Source organism: Camelus dromedarius, chromosome 4 (assembly GCF_036321535.1).
Source record: "Camelus dromedarius isolate mCamDro1 chromosome 4, mCamDro1.pat, whole genome shotgun sequence".
NCBI lineage: Eukaryota > Metazoa > Chordata > Mammalia > Artiodactyla > Camelidae > Camelus > Camelus dromedarius.
Window position 1 is genome coordinate 17,841,651 of NC_087439.1, and position 22,310 is coordinate 17,863,960.

Below are 22,310 nucleotides of genomic sequence, written 5' to 3' on the forward strand. Positions count from 1 at the left end.
TTAGAATGACATTCTCCAGGGACATCCATGTTGCTGCAAATGGCATTATGTTGTCATTTTTATGGCTGAATAGTATTCCATTGTATAAATATATCACATCTTCTTTATCCAGATGGTTTTAATTAGATAGTTGCTTAAGTTCTAGTGTATTCTGGAAGCAATACATTTTTACATTCCTCCCCCATTTTATATTTTTGACATAGTATTTTACATCTTTTCACTTTGTGTATCCCTTAACTACTTATTGTAGTTACAGCTGATTTTACAACTTGTCTTTTAACCTTCACATTAGCTTTTTAAGTGCTGATCCACTGCCTTTACTACATATTTGCCTTTATTTTCTTATGATTAGTTATGGCCTTTTCTTCCCTATTGGAAGAAGACCCTTTAACATTTTTGCAGGCGCAGTTTAGTGGTGATAAACTCTTTTAGCTTTTGCTTATCTGGGAAACTCTATCTCTCCTTCAATTCTGAATGATAAGCTTGCCTAGTAGAGTATTCTTTGTTGTAAATTTTTTCCGTTTAGCACTTTAAATATATCATGCCATTCTCTTCTAAGCTGCAGATTTTCTGCTAAAAAATCAGCTGATAGTCTAATGGGGGTTCTCTCGTATGTGACTAGCTGTTTTTCTCTTGTTGCCTTTAAAATTCTCCCTTTAACTTTTGCCATTTTCATTACGACATGTCATGGTGTGGGTCTCTTTGGGTTCATCTTGTTTGGGACTGACTCTCTGTGTTACCTGGGCCTGGATGTCTGTTTCTTTCCTCAGGTTAGGGAAATTTTCAGCTATTTCTTCAAATATATCTTCTGCCCCTTTCTCTTCCCTTTCTGGGTCACTTGTAGTGTGAATGTGAGTACACCTGATGTTGTTCCAAGGTCCCTTAAACTATCCTCATTTTTTAAAATTCCTTTTCTTTTTTCTGTTTGGCTTGGGTGATTTGTACTATTCTGTCTTCCAGATCGCTGGTCCATTCTTCTATATGATCTAATCTGCCATTGATTCCCTCCATTAGTGTATTCTTCAGCTCTGATTGGTTCTTTTTTATATTTTTTAACTCCTCGTTCAAGTCCTCACTGTTCATACATTTTTATCCTGAGCTTGGTGAGTAGCTTTATGATCATTATCTTGAATTCTGTATCAGGTACATTGCTTGTCTCCATTTCATTTAGTTCTTTTTCTCAGGTTTTTGTCATGGTCTTTTGTCTGAAACATACTCCTCTGTCTCCTAATTTTGCCTAATTCTCTAAGTTTATTTATGTGTACTAGATAGGTTGGTTATAATTCCTAATCTTGGGGAAGTGGCCTTATGTAGGCGATTCCCATGGGGCCCAGCTGCATCGTCCCCTCTGGCCACCAGAACCAGATGCTTCAGCAGTATCCCCTATATGGGCTGCATGAGCTCTTCTGCTGTGGCAAGGCTGAGTGTTGCAGATATGCTGGGAGGTGAGGTTGGACCCTGGCACTAACAGTATAGAGGGAGGATTCCAAAAGAGTGCCCACCAGGGCCAGTGTCAGCATGGTAGAACGAGCTCACAAAAATGGCTGACACAAGCATCTCAGTCCCCAGGGGGGAGTCCCAGATGCCCCCTGCCTCTTTCTACAAGACTCTCCAAGATCAGCAAGTAGGTCTCACCCAGGCTCCTTTCAAACTGCTGCCTCTGCGCTGAGACTTGGAGCAAATGAGTTTTTGCATATGCCCTTTAAGAATGGAGACTCGGTTTCCTACAGCCTCTAGCTCTCCCAAACATAACCCCACTAGTTTTCAAAGTCAGAAACTTTTTGAGTGCTCGTCTTCCCAGTGCAGGGCCACCAGGCTAGGGAGCCCAATGTGGGACCTGGACCCCTCGCTCCTCAGGGAGGACCTCCACGGTTGGGATTTTCCTCTGGCTTATGGGTCACCATGCCAGGAGTGTGAGTCCTGACTAGAGGGGCATGTCTCCGCCACTCCTAACTGTCAAGTTGTGGTTCTTTCTTTGTATTTTCAGTTGTGTTAAAATTTTTCTGCTGGTCTTCAGGTCATTCTCAGAGTAGAAAGTCAGTAGTTCTATTTTGGTTTGGCAGGAGGTGAGCTCAGGATCCTCCTACCCTGCCATCTTGAGCCCACCGATTCCCATTTCTGTTAGGTTGACCAGGGTAATCTAGATTTTAGCACACTGCCTGACATGCTGCTTTATACACCTGTAGACACACAAACCTGGGTGCTTTGCTATCAAAGTGTCAAATAGAAGTTCAAAGTTACATCATTAAAAGACAAACAACAATCTAGTTTACAGAGATAATAATTGTTTGGGGGGGTTGGTTGGTTTTTATTTGTTTGTTTTTTTCTTTTCTTTTCACCCAATTTTTTTTTTTTAATTTTTGCCTTTTTAACTTGAGTATGTTTTCAAAAATTGTGGGATCAACTGCAATGCATCATTCTAAAAAATACAGAATCCTTAATTTCACTTGAAGACATCAGCATGCTTTATTAAATAAACACCTGCTTTTTATTTTTGAGTATTTCTGTATTTCAGTTATTTGAATTTTAAAAAACAAAACGAACAAATAAAAAAAACCAAAGGAGGATAGGGGTTGATTTGTAGCTTTAAAAGACCTAACAGTGACACCTGCTGGAGAAAATGTTTGAATCCATTAAATCTTAAAAATTTTAGATCAGTTTGCTTCTGTTAATCAGGAAGAAATTTGTTATGTTACCACAGGAGAGCTTGTAACAAGTAAATATAATTAAGTTTATAAGAGGTTATCTGATGCTTTAAAGAATTAGAGATAACAATGTTTTTTCTTTTTTCAGGATAAAGTCATTTTGGGAAGTGATTACCCCTTTCCACTAGGTGAGCTGGAACCTGGGAAACTGATAGAATCCATGGAAGAATTTGATGCAGAAACAAAGGTACACACCTTTTACTTCATGATCTCCTTCCTGAATTTTCCTGCTCTCACTGTGTTTGGTTTCCAAGCACTTTGATATGTGATAACAAAGAACAGAGAAACCACGACACTTAACATTCCTAGAACTGTTACTTGACCTCCAGAAATAGCTGACCTATCAAAGGGCAAAGGAAAGTTAAAAAGCTGAAAGTCAACCTAGTATAACTAAATTCCTAAGGCCAAGAAAGAAAACTGTAAAGAAGCACATTATAATAATATATTTATGTTTGCATGTTACATAAATAAGAAAAATGTCTAAATTTTTCCTTTACTATTTGTTACAAATCTACCCATCTCAAAAGTGGTAATGACTCCAGCTATTTGGATATTGAGACTGAAGTCTTGATTAACAGGACTCAAGGATCCAGAACCCTTAAGTAACTGGATTTTTTTTTTCTTTCCGCATTTGACTTTTACGGTGGGTAAACGTGCCTTAATGCTGCCACTGCCTATTCTGCCCCCACAGACTTCTGAACGAAAATGACCTTAAAATGAGATAACTTTGCCATCCCCTTCCCATCCCACATCCACGCCAACAAAACAAGTTCTTCCCAAGACTTCACTGTCAATCACTACTAGGGGACAGGGATAGCCAAACATGAAAACAAAGGGATATAGAAATTCTTGACAAATCTTACAGAAGTCCCAGTCAAAATCCTTTGTATAAGCCTTGTCTTTCTTCTGAACTAGAATCCAAAAGTTCTCTTCGACTCTAATTCTCTGCTTTAATTGATAAGGATATAGCTCATTGTATCTTTTCAGTAGATCTGAAGCACATTAACAGATGCCAAGAAGATTTCATTTCAATATGACCTAGTTGCAGGTTATCAACTGGGAAACCTCAGAGTGCTTTAAACAGGAAGTGTCTCCTTTGGCACTTATTCACCTTAAGGCACTAAAGTCTTTTTTGAATTGTTAAATATTTATGTATTAAAGTAGGAAGCAATACTAAATTTATTTTTTCTTTTTCTTCTCACAAAGGTTGAAAATGAAAAACTTTCCATAAAGTTAACCAAAATTAAACTGAAACCAGATTACCCCAAGTATCCTGATTAAGGCTTTAATGGAATAATAATAATTACTATTACATGTCTTTTATTATTTAATTTTATATGCTTATCACTTTCAATTTTTCAAAAAATCTGGAGTAAAAATTTTATACTGTCACAAACTCATGACATTCTGTACAAGGATACTCAATGAACGTTGTAAAGACTAAAAACAATCAACAATGGAATACTTAAATAATAATATATCCATACTATGGAATCTATACAGCCATAAAAAATGTTAATAATCGATTTCCAAGATATAAAGTTAAGCAAGGTGCAAAAAATGCACATAGTACACTTACATTTGTGTACAGTATACTATATATATGTGAAAAAAATTATAAACCTACATTTGAGTATTTGCTTATATATGTATAAAGTATCTCTGGAAAAAGACAAGAAACTGATAACTCTAGGAAGATAAAGTAGTGACTGGGTAGCAGTAGTGAAAGAAAACGTACATGTTATACATTTTGAATTTTGAGCCACATGAAGGTGAAATTTCACTAATAATAGGTAAATGAAATAAATAAATCCATTTGATGAGCACAACAACACTGGGAGGTAGTCAGGCAAATGCATCTCACCATGTAGACGCAGAGAAGGAAAGCAGGACTCGGGGGCTGAGTGATCTGACAAAAACGAAATAACTGTTGGATTACAGCACATGGACCCAACCCCAAATCTTTTGACTCCAGGATCAGGTCTCCACCCAACACACAGAAATGTATCTCCTTTGAAGGATACTCTGTATCAGTCTTTTATTTTGTTTTTTACTCATTTATTTATTTTAGTGAAGTATAGTCACTATTTACAACAGCCAAAACATGGAAATAACCTAAATGTCCACTGACAGATAACTGGATAAAGAAGTTGTAGTATATTTACACAATGCAATACTACTCAGCCACAAAAAGATAATAAAATAATTTCATTTGCAGCAACATGGATGGACCTGGAGACTGTCGTTCTAAGTGAAGTAAGCCAGAAAAAGAAAGAAAAATATCATATGATATCACTTATATGTGGAATCTAGAAAAAGGACCAATGAACTTAAACAGAAACAGACATACCAATCTATTTTAAACAGTAAAGCACTTTCTCAGAGCAGCAGTAATCACTTCTGGATCTTCCTCTGGAGGAGGATGGCCCAAGTATGACTCAGGGAAGGTGCCTGAATATGAGGTCCCTGCCTCAGATGACCCACTCTGCAAGGCTGTGTGAGAACCCTGAAGCGGTCATGATATAAAGATAGACATTAATGGTATGGATGTCACACAACCCCATACATGCTTCCTTCCACCCTTGGCTATATGCCTGCCCTTTGCAAGCTGGACATGTATCAATTAGGGCATCACAAAGTTACCCCTCAGATCACAGGAGTTCTTTCTGAGGAGCTGATCTGGTCTATAGCTGGGGAGAAGGTGAAAAAAATCTGGCAGCCTTCTTCTCATGAGAAATTTATAAATGTACATACTCATACAATATTCTGAGATTCTTCATTTGTATCGCTTTTCTTCCTCCCAAAGAGCTTACCTTTGATTCAGTGCCATGTGAAAGGACAGTGCATACAATGAGAAGGTTGTGTATGGCTAAATGGCTTCTGGGCACTATTTCCAGCTCTGTCGTTCGATGGTCCTAAACTGTACTTTTTCTCTGTATTTGACTCCAAATAGTCCTTAAAAGCCACTGGAGGGTTTTGTAGAGGTTTCCAAAGGTCATTTTCCTAAGAGGTTCTCCCCCATATAGTTTTCCTCCCCTCCTACAACCAAGTTTCAAACTTTGATTTCAAATAGAGGGACAAAGGGAACTGGATGAGGGCAGTCAAATGCACAAACATACAGTTACAAGATAAATAATACTAGGGTTGAAAGGTACAACATGATAAATATAATTAACACTGCTGTATGTTATATGTGAAAGCTAAGAGGGTAAATCCTAAGAGTTTTCATCACAAGGAAAAAAATTTTTTTTCTATTTCTTTCATGTTGTATCCATATGAGATGATGGATGTTCACTAAACTTGCTGTGGACATCATTTCATGATATATGTAAGTCAAATCATTACGCTGAACCCCTTAAACTTATATAGGATTGTATGATAATTATATCTCAATAAAACTCCTTTTGGGAGCTGAATATTCTATTTACGTATACATCGTATTTAAAAAATCTATTCATCTGTTGACATATGCTTAGGGTGTTTCCATCTTTCGTGGCTGCTGTGAATAGTGCTGTTATGAACATCATATACAAATAAATATGAGTCCCTATTTTTAATTCTTCTGGATATATAACTAGGAGTAGAATTGTTGGGTCATAGTGTAATTTTGTTTCTAATATACTGAAACTTATCATTGTATTATTCTATATAAAATGCATTTGCAGAAATGTTTCATTAGAAACTGTTATTATAAAAATAAGTATAAAACAAATACATATTTTACATATGTTACTTATACATACACATTATTTGCATGTTTAAAAATTCCAAAATTCCAGCATGTTTTGTCCATGATTGTCAACATATTTGAGAAGTAGGAAAAATAATAAAAGCACAAATATACTACAAATCACTTATATTTTTGCTTTTAAAAGATGGTTCTATATGAATATAATTTTTAAATACTGGGGCAAAACATGGGTCAAAAGATTTATTGTTTAACCTGCTAATATTTTTTCTCACATTGGGGAACTGACTTTTTAAAAACCTGATAAAGATGCTTTATAGGTACCTTAAAACAACCATTAAATAATGCTTTAAAATAAAACCTTTTCTTTTCTTTTTCAGGATAAACTCAAAGCTGGTAATGCCCTAGCATTTTTGGGTCTTGAGAGAAAACAATTTGAATGAATGAATTTACTACAAAGGCAAACTCTCAAGATTTTTATTTTTGTTTTTAAATATATATCACACATGCATCACTAAAATCCTATTTTTGAACTATTTTATCCAGAAATAGAATATATCCAAATACCTAAATTATTCATAACAAAAATGACTCATGTGTTTTTATTCTGAAAAGCAGTACATTATTTCGTGTACAAATCAAAAATTATTTTCCCAACACTTTTAAAATTAATGGCAGAAATATAAAGCAAAATGTGTGGGGAGGGTGTAGCTTACAGGTAAAGTGCATGCTTAGCATACATGAAGTCCTGGATTCAATCCCCAGTACCTCCATTAAAATGAATAAATAAATGAACGTAATTACCTCTCCCCCCAAAAATAATTTTTTTAAGAAAAAAATTTAAAAACAGCAGAAATGTCATCAATGATTTATATGGAGGAAAAAAACAGATTCATCCTAGAGGGTTCAGATGGGTTCTCCACTTTGAGTAAGTATAATGGAATAGGGTCCAAATAACCTATTTTATTCACTTTCAACACCTTCCATCAGCCCAGAAGAGGGCTAGGAATGCTTTAGATTCCAAAACAATAAATAATATACATAAAGCCCAATTAAGGAGGCAAGATAGATGTTCGTGTAATAATCACTAAGCAATAAAACCTGCTATCACAGAGATTTCAGTAAGAGAAATTCACTTGGATTCAAACTTTGGGCAGATCTTCACAGAAGCTGGAACTTGGGCTGAGTCTATAAGGATGGATAAGGCATGTTTAGGTTTAGACGATGGGAAATAGGAAGACAAAACTATGGGAATATACATTTCAGACTGAATGAGAACTTACCTATTCTGGAGAAAAGTGTCCGTATGTAATTTACTTATACCAGAAGCTCTTTTAATTTAAAACACTGAGCAGAATGTATAAAGCAAGCTGTGGAGACTGAGCAAGGCAATGCCAGGGTTGCCTTGTTCTACTTACTTCATTTCCAGTCGTCTCGCTTGGGCTGCTGAAAATGAACTTGGTCCTGGGAGGGGTGGTGAACATCTGTGGTTCATGTACCTCTGGCTGAATTCTAAAATCAAGTATAATTTTTCAAAATTACTCTCTTGGTTTGGATTCACTCATCCTTCTTCTCATTTCCATTAGTCCAGAAAATCAAGAGTTGATTATTGGCACGTAATTTGTGCTGATTTAATTTTTGCTAAACTACACCCATCCCGTTATTTTCTCTTTACTTAGTCTATCTTGCTCTTCCTGTTGCTTCCTCGGACTTTACCCACCCACCACTCTGCTTGTTACTTCAATCTGCCTAAATAAAAAAACAAAGTTGAGCAAAACAGCAATATGAAGCATATGTTATTATTTTTTCCTTTCCCATTCTTAGGGAGAAATGTCTGTTCCTTTCCTATATTTGAGCACTTTTAACAGTGCATAATGACTGTTTTATTATGAAAAGAAACCTGATCACTTCATTCAATATCATAGATATATAGACTGATACATAAATAGATAATGGGTATATTCATATTCACAGAGTGTCTGTATGATGTGCCAGGACTGTAGGACTGTTCCAAACGCTGGGGATACAGAAATTAACAAAAAGGGTAAAATTCCTTCTCTGATGAACCCTACAATCTGGAGGGTGAAAAATATAAATAAAGGAGGAGGACAGAGAAAAGAGGAATGGAGATGGGCAAAGAAGGGGGTAGGGAAGGAGAAAGGGAGGGAAGGAGGAAAGGAGGGAGGAAAATTTTCTTATGATAAACTCAATGCAGAAATTAAAACAAGGAAATGTATAGTGTGACTAGGGCAGGATGGAGGATAAAACATTAAGTGGTGGGGCCAGAGAACACAGCTTTAAAGAGGACTTTGAACTAAGACTTGAATAACAGAAGGAAGCAGCCATGGAGACGAGCCTTCCAGGCACAGGCTGGAGCAGTCAGGGCTCTGAGGAAAGAGCTGTGGCAGAGCTTGTTAGCATGGGGGAGGGGGTGGGAATGAAGCTGAACAGTTGGCCAGATAAGTAGGTTATGGTCAAGAGTTCAGACTTTTATATTAAGTTTTATAGGAAGTCATTGGAGTTTTTTTTAAAAAATAGGTCTATGACATGCTCTAACTTATACTAAAAACACACACACATTAGCAGCTGTGTAAAGAATTATTTAAGGGGATCAAGATGGTATTAGAGACACAAGGAAGGAAATGATGGGGACTTGGGCAAGAGTAGTAGAATGGGGATGGTGGGAAGTGGTTCTAGGGAGAAGCAACAGCACTAGATAAATGTGAGGAACAGGGAAGACAGGAAGGAAAGAAATCATGCTTGATTCGTGTGTGCGCGCGCACACCACAGTTTGTTCTATCAAGCTCCTACTTTCTGACGTATGTAATTTCCAATATTTTGCAATTACAAAAAATGCTGCAATAAAATTAGGTTCATTTCCCGTATTAGACATAAGGATAACTCCAACATCGATTGGATCAACATAAGGATAACTCCAACATCGATTGGATCAAAGATTTAACTCTAAGATAAAGTAAAACCATGTAGACTAGAAAAGATGAGAAAATTACTCTTTAATCCAAGTACAGAGGACTGCTTTCTAATGATGTCTTTTCTGTGCAACAACTCCAGGGACATTTAGCCTCCAAGATACAGCTAAAGGTATTAAACTAATCCAGACTTTAAACACAGATGCCTTGACTCCTATTTTTTTTCACTTGAGCATGTAGGTAGATTTATTTTACCACAATGGGGGAAAATAGGTTTGGGAAAGGAAGAGAATCAAGAGCTCTGTTGTTGAACTTGTTATATTTCAGATGCCTCTTAGATATTTAACTAGGAATGTCTAGTAGGCAGTTAGATATACTATTCTGGAGAGTTCAGGAGGGAAGTTGGGGAGAGACTGTCAGCGTATAGAAGGTGTTTGAAGATATGAGACTGGATGAAATCACTGAGAAAAAAATGGAGTAGAAACCAAAAGACTAATTCCTGGGATTAATCAGCATTTGGAGGTCATATGGAGGCAGCCAGCACAGGAAACTGAGTAATGCCCCATGAGGTAGGTAGAAAACCAGAAAAATGTGGTTATTCAGAAGTCAGGGGGAGACAATGTTTCAAGAAGTCCTAACAGCTTTAGGCCTCCCCCCAGAAAAATCAAAGCTACAATACTATGGTATTTTACAGAACCATATGCCCCAATTATAATTCAATCCCTTTACCCCAAATTTAGTTCCACTTCTTATAGTCCCAACTCTGATTAATGGAATCACTGTCACGTAAATCCTCTCCTTTCCCCATGTCATTAAATCCAACAGATTCTACCACTTTCGTATCTTTCACTTTTTATCTGTTCTTTCTTTCCTAATGCTTCCAAAGTCAAGTCCTCAACTCTCAACAGGACTACTGAAGTAATCTCTTGTTGTTTAACTATTTTATATATGGTAGTATGTATCTGTTAATCCCATACTTCTAATTTATCCCTCCCCCAATTTTTCCCCTTTGGTAACCATAAGTTTTTTTTCTATGTCTGTGAATCTGTTTTGAAGAATGCTTGGTTGGCAGTTTTTCCTTTTAGCACTTTGATGCCTTCTTCTTTTCAATAACTGACTAAGTATGTTACTGCATAGATGTACCAAATCATCCCATCCCCAATTCATGGACAGTCATGCCTTCAGTCTTTCACAACTATAAACTACTACTGAGAATACTCTATAACATATGATGTTGAGCACCTTTTCACATGCTTATTTCCCACCTACACATCTTTGCGAAGTGTCTGTTCAGATCTGGTGCCCATTTTTATACTGCATTCTTTGTTTTCTTATTGTTGAGTTTTAACAGTTCTTTGCATATTTGGAATACAAGTCCTTTATCAGATATATGTTTGCAAAGATGTCTTCTTGTATTTTCACTCTCTTAACAGTGTCTTTCATAGGGGAGACATCTTTCACTTTAATAAAGTCCAACTTAATTTTTTCTTTCATGGATGATCTTTTGGTGTTGTATCTAAAAACTCACTGCCAAACACAGAGTCACCTATATTTTTTTCCTGTTATCTTCTAGAAGTTTTAAAGTCTTACATTTTAGATTTAGGCATATGACCCACTTAGAGTTAATTTTTGTGACAAGTGTGAGGTCTGTGTCTCATTTCTTTTTTTCCCATATGAATGCCCAATTGTTCTAGCAGTATTAGTTGAAAAAGGACTATCCTTTCTCAACTGTATTGCCTTTGCTCCTTTCCCAAAGATCAGTTGACTAGATTTCTGTGGATCTATTTCTGGGCTGTCTATTCTGTTTCACTGATTTACGTATCTATTCTTTTGCCAATATATGCTTTTTTTACTGTAGCTTTGAGGTCGGGTAGCATCAGTCCAACTTCTTTGGTACTGGGCTGGCTATTTTGGGTCTTTTGCCTTTCCATAAAAACTTTAGAATTGATTTGTAGATATCAACAAAACAGTCTGCTAAATTTTTCATTGAGATTGCACTGAATCTATAGATAAAGTTGGAAAGAATTGATATCTAATAATAAGTTTTCCAATCCATGAACCTAGAATACTCTTCCACATATACCTACTTTGATTTCCTTAATCAGCGTTTTGTAGTTTTATATATCTGTATTTATAGTTATAGACACCTCCTGTACATATTTTAGTTTCATACCTAAGTATTACTCTTGGTACATGGTATTATGTTTTTAATTTCAAATTTCAATTTTGCATTGCTGATATGCAGGAAAGCAACTGACTCTTACATTATAATCTTGCTATAATCACTTATTCATTCCAGTTTTTTCAATACTCTGAGATTTCCTTCATGAACAATTATGACATCTGTGAACCAACTCAGTTTTATTTCTTCCTTTCCAATCTGTTTACCTTTCATTTCCTTTTATTATATTAGCTAGGACTTCCAGTACAATGTTGAAAGGAGTGGTGAGAGGCGACATTCTCTCCTGAAGAAGCTTCCAGTTTCTCACCATTAAGTATGATTTTACAAATGTTCTTTATCAAGTTGAGGAAGTTCCCCCCTTTCCTAGTTTGTTTAGAGTTTTTATCATGAGTAAGTGTTGGAGGTAGACTTTTTAAAATGTTGCTTTAAGTCAATCTATCCTGGAACTTCTAAGTAGCCTAACATTCGAAGCAAGCAAGGAAGGTAAGAAATGAATTTTTTTAGACGATGGATCATGATAGTTGCTTACTGAAACCAAATCAAGAGCTCAAAACTGTAGCTTAATAGATGCAGGAAGAGCCGAAGTGTATTAGTACACTGAGCATAGGCGCCCCCAAGTGATGACGAAAGCCTGGAGATTTAATCAGGAATTCAGTGAAAAGTATATCAGTTGCCTTTTAGGAGTGTATCTGCCTGTACTCTGTGACCTATGGCAAATAGCTAAAATTTAAAACTTAGGAAATTTATGCACACACAATAAGCGTCGGCTCAGAGACCAGCGGACTCCGAGTGGAGCTCTGCGGAAACTTCTGGAGAAAGGGCTGATGAACAGATATGTGCAGTGTTACTGTATTAAATACTAAAATTAAAATTTTTATTCGGTTCCTTTTATACTTACTGCTTCTATCTAATCCTCTCTTAAATCACAGTGTGGCTTACAAAAACACTAACCATAGACTCGAAACCTAGTTTATAAATTCGGCTCCTCTGGTTTGCTCAGCGGACAACCTTTGGCAAGCGAGTTTTAAAAAATAAACCCACGGCCTGAGTAGCTGTGGGATTCAACCAAGATGACGGGGGAGGGGGAAGCACTGAAGTGCGGCACAAATGTGGAGCGTCATTTCTTCCGCGTTTCCCTAGAGAGGTCCTTCCCAGAGCCGCCGGTTGGGCGGAAGCTTTCCGTCCGGGACGCCGGAGTCAAGCCTACGAGACTGCGCAGTCCGACGTTAGAGGAAAATGGACGTGGTGACACGCGACTGCGACAGAGAAAGGTTCTTCTCTTTTTTAAAGCGCCGCCAGACACCCGGCCCAAACAGCAGCCGGGATTTCAGAGTCCACACCCAGGCCCCACGGCGCAGCCGCCCGCAGCCCTCCCTCACCGCCCGACCCAAGACCAACCTCTAGCCTCCTCTGCTGCCCGCCCCTTCGTCCAGCCAACCCTAAGCCCGGCATGCACCGCGCCGACCTTTTCCTTCCAGCCGACCCCCACCTTCGGGCGCCTCCAAATGACAAGCTGCGCGGAGCATTGTGGTCCCGTGCGCGAGAGCGAGGCCGGGGGCAGGAAAAAGAAAGCAAAAGGCTAGGGTGAGCCGGTAGGGCGGCCCCTGCGCACGCGCATGGGCGGCGGCGGCGGTGAAAAGGGGCGGTGCGTGGTCTACGGCGAGCGCAGTGGGGCGGGGTCGCGCGGCCTTGGCGGGGAGTCCGCGAGCCAGGAGGGGAGGGGGGTGGGTGAGGGAGCGGGCGGAGGAGGAAGTGTCATGGCGTCGGGCCGTGGAGCTTCTTCTCGCTGGTTCTTTACTCGGGAACAGCTGGAGAACACGCCGAGCCGCCGCTGCGGAGTGGAGGCGGATAAAGAGCTCTCGTACCGCCAGCAAGCGGCCAACCTCATCCAGGAAATGGGACAGCGTCTCAATGTGTATCCTTTCCTATTCTTGGCCCTCCGCCGCTCACGCCCTGGCCCCTTCACCACTCGCCCGGTCCCCGGGCCTGGTGCGCCGCGAACATGGCGCCGCCGCTTCGGCCTCTGCTGGGCCTTGGCCGTGCCGTGAGAGAAGGCAGGCTCGGGTTCGGGAGGCCGCGAGCGGCCGGCAGAAGAAGGGAGGAGGAGGGGAGTCCGGGAATGCGGGCTGGTAGACTGCGTTGTGTAATCTGTTTGGGGCCTCGCGTGCTGGCGGCGGGGGATGGGAGTGCCGCCCAGACGAGCGAGGAATTTTACGGATTATCGCAGAAAAGAGGCGGCTGCTTCGACCTCTTGTCCGAAAAGGGGTTGAGAGCGAGAAGGACTAGGAATACTGAAAGGTGTTAAGGGTTCTCTGCAGCCCAACCTGCTCTCCTCGCCGGTTTGATGGCGATGCTCGTACCTTGGGAGCGAACCAGAGGTCTTTTATGTTCTTGGCATGGTTTTGTGTGGGTGCGCGCGCGTGTTTCAACTGTTTGATTTTGGGTTTAGTCAGTCGTAGCCATTTGATAAATCCTTCCCGGGGTCGCTTAGTAGCGATATTGGAGTGACATGCTCAGTTGTTGTCATTATTATGACTACTGTTGGTTCGCTGTGGAGCCTTTTCTATCCTCCAGCCGCCACCCCACCATCCTACCGGAATGATTGTTTGATTTGTTATTACAGTTTGGGGATTGGTTTTGAGTGAACGGGAGGCGTTGGGAAAGAACCGCAGATCGGGAATCTTCCTTCAAAATTGTTTTGGAAATGAGATCTTGTTTTTCGCAGATGTTTCCTAAACGTTACGTTCCAGCTCTCAACTTACAATAAACACTGCGATTGTTTATATGCACAGGTTTTATATGCACCATTCATTCACCAAATTCAATAGACAAGTAAGTACTGTTTTATTGTGTTTTTACTACAGTCAAATTTTAAGGAAAAATCGATACGCAGAAAAAAAAGTTGGTCATGGGTTTAACTGCTGTGTTTAGTGTTCTAAGTTAACACTGAAGGTGAATCGCGTGATAAACGTTTTGCTTCAAATGCGGGGTTTCTGTTTGGTTGGTTGTTGAGTTTTTAATTTATGATAAGAAGCTACCAGGTGTCAGGCTCTGCCACGACTTTTGAACTGAAAGATAAATCAGAAACGTTTCTTTACTCAGAGTTATTTATTACATTGGTATTCATTTAAATTTTATACTCAACATTTGAATAATTGCAGGTAGTATTGTACAATGTCATGTGGGAAAGCCCAGTCATTCTTTTGTACATCTTAATTGTATTGGGTTTATATTGTTTCGAATACTGTGAATTGGGCTTTGTTTAATTGTAACATTCTTTTGGAATGACCCTTTTGAAAGAGTTAAATGTTTAGCAGAAATATTTCATTTGCTAATGCAATTTAAGTTGTCAGGTGTTCTTATTTATTGCACTTTAGCATTAGTTGTCTACTTAAATTTTTGGTGATGCAGTGGCAAGTCTTGCTTCAGATATACATCAGAGGTGTGTGTGTATGTATAATGAGTTTGAAGTAAATCTTACCTTCCAATACTGACTTGAAACATAATCTAAATCTTGACAAGTGGAGTCGTGTTGTTTAGTTGAAATTTTTTTTTTTTAGTTATGAAAGACGTCACTTTCATGTGTGGCACCTGTTGACAAAGAAAATAGTATATTATTTAGAAATATTAACTGTGCCTTATTTCTCACCATATTTTTTGCTCACAGCTATTTTTAGATTGCTATTCTGAGAGGCCTGTGGAAAAGTGGACCATAGAAGACTGCAATTTGTGGATTGTCATTAGAACCTTTTAAGAAAAGTCTGAAAAGGTCCTTTTTTTTTGAGTTGGAAGGAAAAGCTTCATAGTTTAGATTGAATCCTGTTTTAATCTTTTCTGATCATAAGTCTGATTTGGTTTATCAGATTGGCATGTAGGTTTATCTTAAACAGTATGTATTTTTGTATACGTTTTGGTCTCTTGCAGTCTCCTTTGCTTCTACTCTTCATCTTTTAAATTTGTGTGAGTCTTACTCTGTTTCCATTTTCCTAGTTATTTCTTGTGCACAGAACTTAGGTCAGTGATAGTGTTATGAAATAACAGATTGAGAAAGTTATATTTTTATTTAAATTGTCTCCTAAGGCAGTAGTGAACTAATGAATACTGATATAAATACGACTTTCCTTAAGTAAGCTTTGGAGAATGCTGGTAGGAATCACAAATCAGAATAGTTCTGGAAATTCGTTATATGGCTGCAGATGTCCCCTTTGCTTACTTTTCTACTTCAGTAATGATCTCACCACAAGACTACATTTCTCCTTGAACCTTCTCTGTTTCATAATTTGTTTGTCTCTATGGCCTTGTTGGTGTGCTTTAAATATTTTACTTATAGCCGAGATTCACAGCTTTAACTTTAAATTGACTGATGAAAGCCAGGTCACTTGAATTCTCTTAACTCTTAATTGTTTTACTTAAATGCCATCATTTAATAAGAAAGAGTACTCACTTTCATTACCCTACTTATTATCTTATATGTGTGTGAAAGTAAGTGTCAACATTTTGCATTGAGTTATTATTAGCAGGATAATTGAAATTGGCTGTTAATTTCTATTTTGAGAAGTAAATTACACCCTTCAAATCTAAACATTGTCTTTTCTACCTTTGCTATTATATCAAAATTGATTTTAGTATTTGTGTTGGTGCACTTACATCAATTGCACAGCCTCACTCTTTTATCTTTTTTTCCCCTGCTCTTTTAGGGTGAGGGGGGCTGGTCTCAAATTGAATGTGAGTCACTTTCAAATTCATACTCCCCCATATCATTGGGGAAAATTTTCTTAGAGGGTTATAATGGAATGTCATAGTAAACTTAAAAAAGCATGCGTCTTCAACACACAGTAAATTGAACACCATTCAGTAAATTAAACCATAACAAACTTAAATTTTAAGATGCTAGTGACAAAATATACCTAGTTTTATAATAAATGTGTGTTCATTATATTAAAATATTTAAAAATATTTATGAGGCTTTGTTTTATTTTCCCACATTGACAAATTTAAAAGTAGAAAATTCCCTAAAAGTCAAGTTGCTGTTGTATTTAAGAATAAAATTAGTGTCAGCAGAACTGTTTTTTATTGTTTAGTTCTGTTGTCAGTTTCTCTTTTAGAAGGTTGGATTGTTATCAGCAGAAATGACTTTTATATGTAACCTAGTTAGATAAATCTATCCTTTGCTCACTGGATGCAGTAAGGTTTGTGTAACTGAGATTAGTAATTGAAGAATGGCCTTGCTGGATCAAGCTCAAGATAAATCTAGTAAAAGTATAAAACAGTCCTGGAACCAGCAGTGCCTTCAAAGTATGTACTGTGGGAGAACATCCTCTAGTGCTAGTCTTACAGTAGGTGTTGACCCAGCTTTTCCTAGAAACTGTTCATCAGTTTGCTTTGTCAAATTTACGATGCATTTGTTTATTGCATTAATTCCAAGTCTATGCGTTCTCTTAAAATGAGGTTGTAAAGACCACTCTTAGTATTTTTGTTAGTTATGGTCTGTTCTCATGGCATCTCCCAGTTCATTTGGTCATTTTAATCTTCTCTTTACTTCTCGTTAGTCCCATTGCCTCTTAGTTGAGCTGCAGCAACTGAAACAATATAATACGCCAAATTTAAAAGTGTTGTAGTTTTAAGGTCTCAAGAGACCATGGTTAGTTAAGGGCAGTATTCAGAACTAATGATTTTAAGGAATGATTATGATGACTTCTAAGAATCTGTCATATCTGACTGTCACTTAATACATCTAAGTTAGATTAGTCAGCTGATACACATAAAGGAACTTGTATTTTCTTGTGCTAAACTTTGATTACCACTTTTTGCTTGCAGTCTTAGTAATCTTTCTCAGTTGACTGGGCTCTTGACAAGTAGATATCATTTGAAACTTTAAAGATGTTCTTTTCTCATTCCTTTCTTCCCCTGTAAAGACTTAAATAATTTAAAGGAAAGGCATTCTTTTATCTTTCTAAAGAAGTGCTCACAGTCTCTGTTCTTTGTCCGATATATAGCATTCACCCATTATAATTTTTAGTAATAGTCTTGGCATAGGAATTTATTCAAGATTTGTTAATAGTAGATTTTATCCAGTTTGCACTAACTGTTGCTTGTTTATACTCAGATTGCTCATAAACAGTTGCCATAAACAATTGCCATTTGTGAAAGAAAACCAATGTTTTAGGAGGATTGTTTAGCTAAGGATTTTGTTTAAATTTTTATTGTGAAAGCCCTAAATTTCTTTCAAACATAGGAATCTAGAGAAAGTTAAATGTAAAAATCCTCCCCCCTCCCCCACATATTGAAACTAGAAGGTAAGCAGTGTAAGGGCGGGGGAGTTTTGTCTCCTTTCTTTTTTGGCTTTACTCGCCAGTACCTTAACATAGAATAGATATTCAGCAGTGGTTTGTCAATAGAATGGATCAAATTTTGTTGCTCACAGGTCTATTAAATGAGTTCTTACACATTTTTCTCTATATACATCCTCCCCACATAGACACATTTAAAGTATGATTGAAAACTAACAGGCGTTATCGTAAATGAAAACAGAAAAAAGGCTATAATAAACCTTCCATCCGAGTATCTTAAGCCCCCTGCCCTGCAGCATTTGCTCTTAACAGTTTTTGTGTGCCCTGTCAGAAATACTTTTTGCTTGTGCAAGTGTATATGTATTTATCTTTTTTGTTTTTAGCACAGATAAAGGGTTTTGTTTGTTCTTTTAAACAGTTAGTTCTTAGATCCAGCACACAGCAGCAATGAGAACATACAGAATTGGACTGGTTAGATGTGGCTATTTCTGGGGAAGTAATTTTTAAGATGGCACCAGAAATGGATAATACAGATTGACTCAGTGGATCTCAACCAGGGGCAGTTTAGCCCACCAAGGGACATTTAACAATGTTTAGAGACATTTTTGGTTGTCACAACTAAGGGAAGGGGATTTAGAAGCCAGGGATGCTGCTAAACATGCTACAATGCACAGAATAGCCCCCCAAAACAAAAAGTTACCTGGTACAAAATGTCAGTAGTGCTGAGCTTGAGAAAACCATGGGTTAACCTAAAGAGTTAAGGAGACTAAAGCTATGTCATTGTCATTAGATTAATTTTGAATGTTTGGTGAATTTTATCTGTTTTAGTAAGAAATTGCTTATTCTCAAGGACCTTAAGATCAAAGGACACATTTGTGATCTTTTTCTAATTGAGGGCTTTAAGGAAACTTTTTTGGTATTCCTAAAATTTAAAGTTTAAATTTAGTTAAGAAATGTTGCTTTTCTGTGAAGTGCTAATGTGTTTCTTGGCCTCTTATTTGAGTTTGTTATGGCTTTTTAAAATTATATTAGTAAATATTTTAATAGTTTGTCTTCTAATTTTGTTTATGGTGTTTTTTGACATAAATGTTTTGTTAAGCAAGTCTACCAGCCTTTAATTTTGCTTTGTTTCATTACCTTTGTATTTCTCTGGAGATGTTACTGATTTCATGGGAAGAGTTTCTTGGTTGGTTTTTTGTTGTTGTTGTTGTTTTTCCACCTTAGGTTTATTTTGGTATGTGGTTCCTGAACATTTAAGGCTGATATCCTCTTTCTTACTGCAGATAAGGAAGAAAAGAATCATAAAGGTTAAATACTTTGTCTGAAGTCACACAGCAGCAGAGTGATAAAAGCAAAAATTGTACCCGCATCTATACTCTTATTACTCATGCAGTTATCACTATTTCTACCTCAAGTATCTCTTACTAGGCATCTCTTCATAGCCCTGAAATTTATCACTGGAAGGAGTATGTCTAAAGCTTTTGTGATGTGCCAAGAAGATTCACCAACTTCTTGCATGAGAATTACCAGGATGCTCATGTAAGATATGCTTTAGTGGGCTATGTAATCAGAATATTGTGGTGGAACCTGAGATTCTCTACCTTAACAAGCATCTCAAGTGATACTAATGCATGCTAAAGTTGAAGACTATTGGTTTTTATTTTGCTTTTTCTCCTGTGTGTCTCGTAATCCATTGCTATACAGTCAGCCCTCTGTATCTGTGGATTCTGCATCTGTGAATTTAACCAACCACAGATCAAAAAGTATTTGGAAAAATGTTGGACAGTTTCAAAAAGCAAAATTTGAATTTACCTCATGCCAGCAACTATTTACATAGCTTCTGCATTGTATTAATTGTTATAAGTAATCTAGAGATGATTTAAAGTATCCGGAAGGATATGCATAGTCTATGCATCAATACTATGCCATTTTATGTAAGAGACTTGAGCATCCACGGATTTAGGTACCCATGCAGGGGTCCTGGAACCAATTCCCCTGTGGCTACTGAAGGATGACTGTACAAGGATCATGTTTGATGGGAGTTAAATCAACATGTATTTCATTCCTTTACCTGCCAAAGTAAAATGTCTTTGAAATCTGAGTGGTTGTGTATATTATAGCTCACTTCTACTTCTGCCTTTTAATTTAATAAAGCAATTAGTCCAAGAATAGTCTCATGTTTGAAATCCATTAATACTGCCGGGAAATACTGCAGTGCTGGCCAGTAAAACTTTCTGCAAAAATGGATATATTCTGTGTCTTTTCTGTTCAAAAGGATATTTACTGACCAAACACATGTTTTCTGGATTGTAAATTTGAAAGTATTAGACTAGGTGATTTCTAAATTCCTTTTCAACTATGAATTGTGTGAATGAAAATGTATTAAGATCCCACTAGGTAATAGGCACTTTACTTACTGCAGCTGAGGTATTATCCTCCTGAGGAAACAGATGCAGTTGCTTAGTGACTTTCCAAAATCAAAGCAGCTTTCCTGATTCCATGCTGTAGTTCTCACTTTTGTCCAACCCTAATATGTTTTATGAAATAAGGCATGCTAACTGTTGATGCCAGTGATTTCTAAGGAGGAGATGAGTATACAAGTTAATAATGAAAATACTCTCCAATTTTGATATGCTTACCTCATTGGGCAAAATCCAGTGAAGTCCACTTTTGAATTAGGCCCCAGATTCCTCTTTCAGCCAGACATCAGTCTTAGCATTTATGCATTGAGCATCCCTATTTTTCCATGTGGTGCTTTCCCTTCACTTTTCATGTTGACCCTAATCTATCTGTCAGGTTGTAAGACTCAGCTGAAGTTCCTACGCTTCCCAAGATAACACCACTCTTTACATTTCTTTCTCCGACTTTATCCTTTGGGTCCTATTCACATCCTGTTGTATCTCATCTACTTGGTGTCCTTTAGTGCTGTAGCTAACTGTGCATATATGAAATGAAGTGGGTTTTTTTAAATTGTTGTTATGAAATAAAACACAAATGTATAAAACCACCAGATGTATATAGTTCAGTGAACTAATCTAAGGCAGACAATTTTGTAACCACCTCTCAAATCAAAAAAGGAAACTGCTAACAGCCCCAAAAGTGCCTTCGTGTACCCCATCCCAATGTCAGTCCTTTCCCTCCTTCCACAAAGGGAGGGAAAAATTCTGCATTCCTTGTCCATTAACAGTTTGATAGATCTCTTATGTCTCTCAGTGTACAGGCTTCTCTTCCTCTTCCTCCTCCTTTATTTTACTTAATTTTTATTAGACCCGTAGAGTTTCCATCCATCTGGGTTTTTTGCTGATTGCATACTCATGGTGCAGTTTATCATGTTCCTTTGTTCTTGTATTTCCTGCCAATTGCCAGTTGGATCCAGAAATTTGGTCAAGCTCACGTTAGATCCCTTTGGAGAGACTACAGTTGGTGTAATAATTCTTTCATCAGGAAGCACCTAATGTCTGATGGTCTTTTTGTGATGTTAGCAGCAATTGATATTCAATGCCTAGATCTTTCATTCATTGTGATACTCTTAATTCTATCATTTCTTAATTTGTTAATTGGAGTACTTTTTAGTAAAATACTCTGATTAATCTACTGTTTGGACACCCAGTGGTGCAAGTTCATATAGGAAAGGGAGAATAAATACTTGATTCTCTGTATTTACCACCTTGTTGAGACAAAATTCACATACCATATATTTCATCCATTGAAAGTGTACAGTTCACTGGTTTTTTAGTATGTTCACAAAATTGCGCATCAGTTTTAGAAGTTTTTATTACCCCAGGAAGAACCCCTACACCCTTTAGCCATCTCTCCTCATTCTTCCCTGCCACACACCCCACCACCACCACCACCTTCCCGCCGCCTCTTCTGGACATCGTCTGAAAAATGGAGTCATACAATATGTGTTCCTTTGTGACTGGCCTCTTTTACTTAGTACATAATGTTTTCAAGGTTCATCTGTGTTGTAGCGTGTATCAGTACTTCACTTATTTTTCTTGTTGAACTACCATTATACCACATTTTGTGTATCCATTCATCAGTTAATGGACATTTGTGTTATTTCTATTTTTTGGCTATTGCTGCTATGATCACTTATGTATAAGTTTTTGTGTAGATACATATTTTGGTTTCTTTTGACTATATACCTACGAGTAGACTTGCTGGACCATATAGTAACTATACCTCTATGATTTGGGGTAGTTTCCTCAATACCTATTATAGCAAGGTATTCCAGGCTCATCTGCATTTTCTGCTCCAATGCTAGAATGGCCATTTCTTTAAGAAATCCTTTTTTCTTTTAGTAAGAAGTGGTATTTCAAGACCACAGCCTGGACACCAGTGATACTCATTGTTACTGTGTGTGTCTTGTTTCTAGGCATCTTCAATGAACAGAGCAAGGAAATACATAGTACAGTAAAAATATATTCACTATGCACAGCAACATGTTTACATATTAAATATATGAATTATACAAAAAATACATTAACTGGGCTTGTTTTATATACATTTATT

At 37.6% G+C, this 22,310-nt stretch overlaps 3 protein-coding genes across 10 annotated transcripts in view; 2 read left to right on the forward strand and 1 right to left on the reverse strand.

Moving 5' to 3' along the window:
• ACMSD (aminocarboxymuconate semialdehyde decarboxylase) overlaps positions 1 to 8,176 on the forward strand; it is a 60,506-nt gene extending 52,330 nt beyond the window's left edge. For 2 of the 3 annotated variants that reach the window (XM_031451309.2, XM_064484723.1), the window contains 2 exons: positions 2,794 to 2,892; positions 6,774 to 8,176. In XM_031451309.2, coding sequence (XP_031307169.1) covers positions 2,794 to 2,892; positions 6,774 to 6,836 — 162 coding nt within the window. In that variant the 3' untranslated portion in view covers positions 6,837 to 8,176. Of the gene's footprint in view, positions 1 to 2,793; positions 2,893 to 6,773 lie in introns of those variants that run through there. The other variant, XR_004136632.2, reaches the window with a different exon arrangement.
• Positions 1 to 13,012, reverse strand: part of TMEM163 (transmembrane protein 163) — a 320,028-nt gene extending 307,016 nt beyond the window's left edge. The window contains exons 1-2 of one of the 3 annotated variants that reach the window (XM_064484725.1): positions 12,904 to 13,012; positions 7,812 to 7,905 (exon numbers count right to left, since the gene is read on the reverse strand). Coding sequence is in view for 1 of the 3 variants with exons in the window: in XM_064484724.1 (XP_064340794.1) it covers positions 7,812 to 7,888 (77 nt within the window). In the remaining 2 variants the exon portion in view is untranslated. Of the gene's footprint in view, positions 1 to 7,811; positions 8,110 to 12,903 lie in introns of those variants that run through there. The other 2 variants (XM_064484726.1, XM_064484724.1) reach the window with 2 other exon arrangements.
• A 208-nt stretch (positions 13,013 to 13,220) lies between these two features.
• Positions 13,221 to 22,310, forward strand: part of CCNT2 (cyclin T2) — a 44,692-nt gene continuing 35,602 nt past the window's right edge. Inside the window, exons 1-2 of one of the 4 annotated variants that reach the window (XM_031451300.2) lie at positions 13,221 to 13,420; positions 14,256 to 14,337. In XM_031451300.2, coding sequence (XP_031307160.1) covers positions 13,263 to 13,420; positions 14,256 to 14,337 — 240 coding nt within the window. In that variant the 5' untranslated portion in view covers positions 13,221 to 13,262. Of the gene's footprint in view, positions 13,421 to 14,255; positions 14,338 to 22,310 lie in introns of those variants that run through there. The other 3 variants (XM_010984091.3, XM_031451295.2, XM_064484719.1) reach the window with 3 other exon arrangements.